The sequence below is a fragment of the Mustelus asterias genome, chromosome 23, assembly GCF_964213995.1.
Source record: "Mustelus asterias chromosome 23, sMusAst1.hap1.1, whole genome shotgun sequence".
Lineage (NCBI taxonomy): Eukaryota > Metazoa > Chordata > Chondrichthyes > Carcharhiniformes > Triakidae > Mustelus > Mustelus asterias.
This window is the reverse complement of record NC_135823.1, coordinates 40422616-40428615: the sequence shown is the minus strand read 5'-3', so window position 1 is coordinate 40428615 and position 6000 is coordinate 40422616. Positions and strand designations below refer to the sequence as shown.

The window sequence follows — 6000 nt, the reverse complement described above, 5'->3', positions numbered from 1 at the left end:
CCAGAGAACATCAATTTTATTTTAATAGCATTATACAATACTGTTAATTTGACACGGAAATATCCAACTATTCATGAAAATGCAGTGGTAACATTTGATTTTGGTGATTACCTCAATATTAACATGTTCTGCATGTTGCACCATATGTAAGTGGTGAAAATTTATATTTGGGGAAAGATTTAACACTTGCAACCCAGACTGCAAGAAAACCTTTCAGATTTTGTTTTATACATAGACTTTTTCTATACAAGTAGTCAATCTCTGCACTAGAGCTCAAATTGTTTCATTGTTGGAAAATTGTAGAATAGAAAGGGAGAAGAGGGGACAGCCTCATTTATTTGCTGCTGCTTAAATTCCCTCCTTCCATCCCGGACACACCGAGCCAGCACTTATTCGCACAGTTCAAGATAACTCAGTATCACTGGAAGCAAAGTTCCAGTTCCCTGGTGTGGCTCATGCTGCAGCCAATTGTCTGGTTTGGCTTGGTGCAAGGTAAGGCTGAGTGACAGCTCAACCAGTCCTGCTTTGGCCTTATTACCAGCAGTGATTTCCCCTCTTTTCATTTTCTGTTCCTTCTCCTGTAAAATATCAAGTTGTCCAGTGCAGCTGGAAGATTCCTACCTAGTGGCTATTCGGAACGTAAGCCTACTTGTAACACTAATAAATAAACTCTAACAAACAGCACCACAGCGACACCAGAAAACCAGCATGGGGGATATAGAATCTATGATCGGGGGAGCAGCTTTGTCTTTCCTGTACCTGCTTCTCCAATCGCTGCTCTGTTGTCAGCTCCAGCTCTCAGCAACTTGCAGTTTAACAATTATCAGGTTTTAAAAATTAACTGAGAACAGGAAAGACCTTCAGGCAGCTTCATGATTGACCGACTTAAAAAAAAATCAGAAGTAAGAGTTTCATTTCATTTTAATTTATGCTCATCATTGCTTTGGCAGATTTGAGTTCACTCCCAAGATCCCAGTCAATGAGTCTTCATGCAGGTAAGATCAGCACATCGCAGTCACTACAATTTGGCTGTTCATTTGCTGCTGGAGAAAAGTACCTTAAACATTTGTGGAGCGTGCGGTAGTTAGCAAAACCTTCAATTTCATGATCTAACTCTTGATTCTGTTTCAATAAACAAAATCCACCATGCCTACCACTCAATTGATCTTTGCAGACTCTTGGGGCACTTCATGGTTTTTCTGGCAAGCTTAAAAAAATTGGAACCATGAAGCAGACAAAGTCAGTAGCAGCAGTTTCTTTCTGGTCTGATTAACACATCCCACAGGAATTTATCTCAAACGTTTGTTTGGGAATGTATTTAATGTTGCTCCCAATGCAGGATGCATGATCTGGAATGTCAGGTGTCAGCCATCTTACTGCCTATCAAGTGCCTACATACTAAGCTTTCTCTACACCCTAGCTATGACAACACTATATTCTGCATCCTCTCTTTTCCTTATCCCCTATGTACTCTATGAACAGTATGTTTTGTCTGCACAGCACACAAGAAACAATACTTTTCACTATCTTAATACACGTGACAAGAAACAATCAGTTTTTAATGTGGTTAGGATTGAAGTCCTCTTGCAGGAAGTGGCTACTGAAGGCTGACAAATGGATAAAGGAAGATGGTCCCAGTACAAGGAACATTCTTAATTTAAATTTCAGTTTATCTTTTCTTACAAACTGTGTGAATATTCTGAAGGTGTACTAGTTTTCGCTAGCTGCAGTTCTGATTTTTTAAAAACTGCTGCCCAAAGGTCAAGTGGTAAGCACAAAGAGTGGATTTTTAAAAATTTATATTTTAATGAAGGTATTGCTAGCTGGACCCCAAGCTCTGCAAAGTTTCAATGAAGTACTTTTCCCCAGCAGGAAACGAATAGCCCAATTATAGTGAATGTTCCAATGTTGTCATAATGGAAACACATTGACTATGATCTTGTAGTGAACACTCAAGAAACCTGCCAAAGAAATGGTGAATGTAAAATAGAATCAAATTAAATTACTACTTGCAGCAGCTGTCAGTAACTGACAGTTCTGATTTATTTTTAAAGCCAGTCTTTCAGGTCTTACGTTCTGGCTGCTGAGTCTGGACAATGATGAGAATTCCATTTACAACAAGTTCAGGCACCCTAGCGTCAGCATTTTGCACTCCCCCCCCCCCCCCCCCGAACAATTAAAGTAACTTTTAATCGTTGGTTGTTTCTGTAACTTTAAGATGTCATCAACGTGTCGCCAAGTGCAAGGTCAAAGCACAATCAAGGTTGCATGTTGTTTAACTCTGAAGACTGAGCATCTCCTTACTTCACCTCTAACCAGCATTTGCGTGGTGTCCGGCTGGAGCTGGCATACCGCTCCCACCCCCGCACTGGTTGTCATTCCACTCCAAGAACTCTTTCCACTTCTGAATGATTTGCAGCATCACTTGGGTTCATTCAATATTTGTCCCCTCTACATTTCTCATTGCTGGTCAAATCCAGGAATAACATTTTACATTTGGAAATTTAGAAACAAACTCGACATTTATTCAACTTTTAAATTGGAGAAGTTCCAGGATTAAAACACAATTCCTATTCTGACTGTGGAGAATGAAGTCAGACTTTTACAGAGCGAATCCCACATTCAAAATAAACAAGCTTTGTACAAGCAGTAGCTGTGTGAGGAATGTCTCAGCTTTCCTCTTAATTGGAAAAAGGTATGGCGGAGAGCGAACAATCCTGAGCTCCAGACTCTGTCCATTAGGTACTGGTCACCGTGCATCATCCCGGGGCCCCAGGTCTCCTCGCAATTGTTGGTTCCTTGGAGTTTGGTGTCCCGTTAATTTGGGGATTTCTTCACTCGGAGAACAAGAAATATTATTTTAACAATGACATTTGTAGAGGAAGCAAAACCTTTCATCCTTCTGAAACCCCTTGCTTTCTGACCCCCAATCTACTTCAAAGTTCCTTGCCCTAGTGCAGTCAGAAAAGGTGACTGAAGAAACAGGAAGTGGCAGTGTAGGTTTTACAAATAATGGGGAGAATTGGCAAAGCCAGGACTGGATGTGGAGCTTGGGCCAAGACAAGATTTCCAGAAACTGGCTTGAATGTAGCTCGATTACCAGTCCCATGAGGGACAGAGCAACAGAAGGAGAGGGGCTGTCGGAGGTTGATAAGATCAGTGTAATCAGACTATGGAGAGAATCTAAATGGTGGGTAGAGACTGTGTCCCCTGATTTCAGACTCACCACTCAGGAGAAACATCCTATCTACATCTACCCTTTTGCACCCTGTAAGAACTTTTCAAGTTTCAATGAGATCAGCTTCTCATTCTTTGAAACGCTATGTTCACAAACCTCAGCAAACAGTAACAGCACTGCCTAGCATCCAGACTCCAATAAGGGCACTGGCCAAGGAGCCTAGCCTGACTCCTGGCAGGCAGCTTGATCATCAGCCTAATTACAAATATTTGGGTTACTCAGCTATTGTGGAACTGAACCTAGCTAGAAGACCACACTTTTGGGAGAGGAGGGGAAGACTTTGCAAAGAGCTAAGAGAAAATACTGACCGGTCGGTATTGTGAAGGAGATGTTGTGGCTGGTCAATAAATCCTTTAGCCTCTGGACTTCTGCAGAGAGTTTATTTCGCTCCTGAATTGAAATAAGACACAAACAATGAACAGAATAAGTTAGGTTAAACTGAACAATAGATTCTTGATTGACTAGCCTTGAAACTCCACTATTTTCTCCTTTATATCTTGCATTGAATGGATCCCTGGAATGAAGAGTTTGTCGTATGAGGAACGGTTGAGGACTCTGGATCTGTACTCGTTGGAGTTTAGGAGGAGGAGGGGGGGATCTTATTGAAACTTACAGGATACTGCGAAGCCTGGATAGAGTGGACATGAAGAAGATGTTCTCACTAGTAGGAAAAACTAGAACCAGAGGGCACAACCTCAGGCTAAAGGGACGAACCTTTAAAACAGAGATGAGGAATTTCTTCAGCCAGAGTGGTGAATCTGTGGAACTCTTTGCTGCAGAAGGCTGTGGAGGCCAGGTCATTGAGTGTCTTGAAGACAGAGATAAATAGGTTCTTGATTGATAAGGGGATCAGGGGTTATGGGGAAAAGGCAGGAGAATGGGGATGAGAAAAATATCAGCCATGATTGAATGGCGGAGCAGACTCAATGGGCCGAGTGGCCTAATTCTGCTCCTACATCTTATGGTCTTATGATACAAGAGAGATGGATGTGAGACTTGGGCTGAGTATAGGCTGCTCAGCTTATCCCTCACTATATCCAGGCTGCAAGGTCCTAGACATCCCAAGAGGAGTTGGTGAAAGGCGTGAGATAAAGTTTGAAATAAATTCTCAATCCCCAAAGGGAATCAACCAAACAACTGCCTCCATCTAATACAATAAATCTATCACACCCCTCACTGAACATTGCCCCATCTTGCACCCCCAATTACCCCTCCCTCATCGAGCATCTTCCCATCACACCCCATGCTGAGTTTCTTTTACCTCATTGCACCTGCCCACAGTCTGCTGTGAGTGGTTCTGTTCCTCCGGCTCCTGTTCAGCCGGTTTTTCTCCAATGGTTTTTAGGTAACCTGCATCTTCAAATATTGCTCGCAGCAACTTCCTATAACCCTGAAATACAAAGGACATTAGTCACTGCCAGCAGTGTCCCCAAGTTAGTGTCCTGTGTCATGTCCCCTCAATTGGGCAGTGATCAGCAGGTCTATGAAAGACTATTTAGCTTCTCAAATTGGCACAGACTTTATCAAACACAGAACTTACTTGCTGAGTAATTAGTCCATCGTAGAGTGATTGTTCCACCTGGTCCCATCGATTCTGCAGCTCTTTCTTCAGATTTGGGTAAACTGTAGAAGTAAATAAATCTGAGCAGAAGCAGTATAACCCCTTTCCCCACACTACACACTCGTATCCCCTCCCAGTCAAACATTACCGCCCCCGCCCGCCATGAAAACCCAAACCCTCTCCTGCCCCAAAACATCTTCCAACAATAAAATCTCAAAGCTTCACTTCCCCGCAAATTATCTGTTTCCAGCCCTGCAAACCGCCAATGAGTTAAGCCACCTCCCAGGCTTTCAGTCTGTGACTCAGCAGCAGTCATTTAGCTCCACAGGAGCTGCTATTGTGGGAGGGCAAAACTCCTTCACCTGACACACAGCCTTGTTCTATGTACAAACGACTGCAATTTTCCTTACTCACCAAGTAAGGAGTGGGAGTGGCAAACCAGCGGTGTCTCGAATCTCAGAGAGTAAATGCAAGTGTTGGGTTCGGAAACTTGAACCAGTTTGTGGCTGGGTCCACATTTTAGAAGGACCTGTGAGAAAGAGAGCTGAGTTTCACATGGGTTTTAGACAGTTCACGTGCCAGAGTGATCCAGTATCTGATCAGTGAGATTATGTAACATAGACTGGAATCGTCTTTTGAGCAGCTTTGGGAAAAAAAAATGCTTGCTCTTCAAATGTCTCTGTTCATAAACGCATCGCCACACAGCCCTGATCCAATTGTTGCTGTGTATTGTTAACGGATCTGAGCCAGAGAGGTGGAGTTGTAATTTGCTTGGAGTTTGGGGGTGGAAATCAGTTGGGTTCCAGTTTCTGATTGTTCCCCAGTGATCTATGCAGGTGACTGGGTCCTGCTCTGATGCCCCTTGCAGAGGAATAACCTGGTAAAACATTGTCTAGGTTTACACAGGAAGAATGGCAAAGATACTGCCAATATGTTAACACTTCAGGCACAGGAAAACAAGGAACAGATACCTTGGTCTGTCTGTTTCTGGTGCCACAGGAATCTCCTTCCTTCATCCACATTCCCACAAACGTGTTGTTCTCAATCTCCCATTCCTGCCATATTCTGCAGAACAAAATCTTGTCAGATTCGATTCTAATCCATCCTCCCTTAATCCTAATTCACGCCAGTATTATTCCTCAATTTAGGTCTAAAAGTAATCTGCACCATAAAGATTTATCCGATTTCCATCCTTATCCCT

The 6000-nt window shown here is 42.9% G+C and overlaps 1 protein-coding gene across 1 annotated transcript in view; it reads right to left on the bottom strand.

Moving 5' to 3' along the window:
- Positions 1-6000, bottom strand: part of gnptg (N-acetylglucosamine-1-phosphate transferase subunit gamma) — a 13257-nt gene continuing 7257 nt past the window's right edge. The window contains exons 6-11 of the mRNA XM_078240362.1: positions 5771-5864; positions 5214-5328; positions 4779-4861; positions 4500-4628; positions 3547-3628; positions 1-2832 (exon numbers count right to left, since the gene is read on the bottom strand). Coding sequence (XP_078096488.1) covers positions 2750-2832; positions 3547-3628; positions 4500-4628; positions 4779-4861; positions 5214-5328; positions 5771-5864 — 586 coding nt within the window. The 3' untranslated portion in view covers positions 1-2749. The remainder of the gene's footprint in view (positions 2833-3546; positions 3629-4499; positions 4629-4778; positions 4862-5213; positions 5329-5770; positions 5865-6000) is intronic.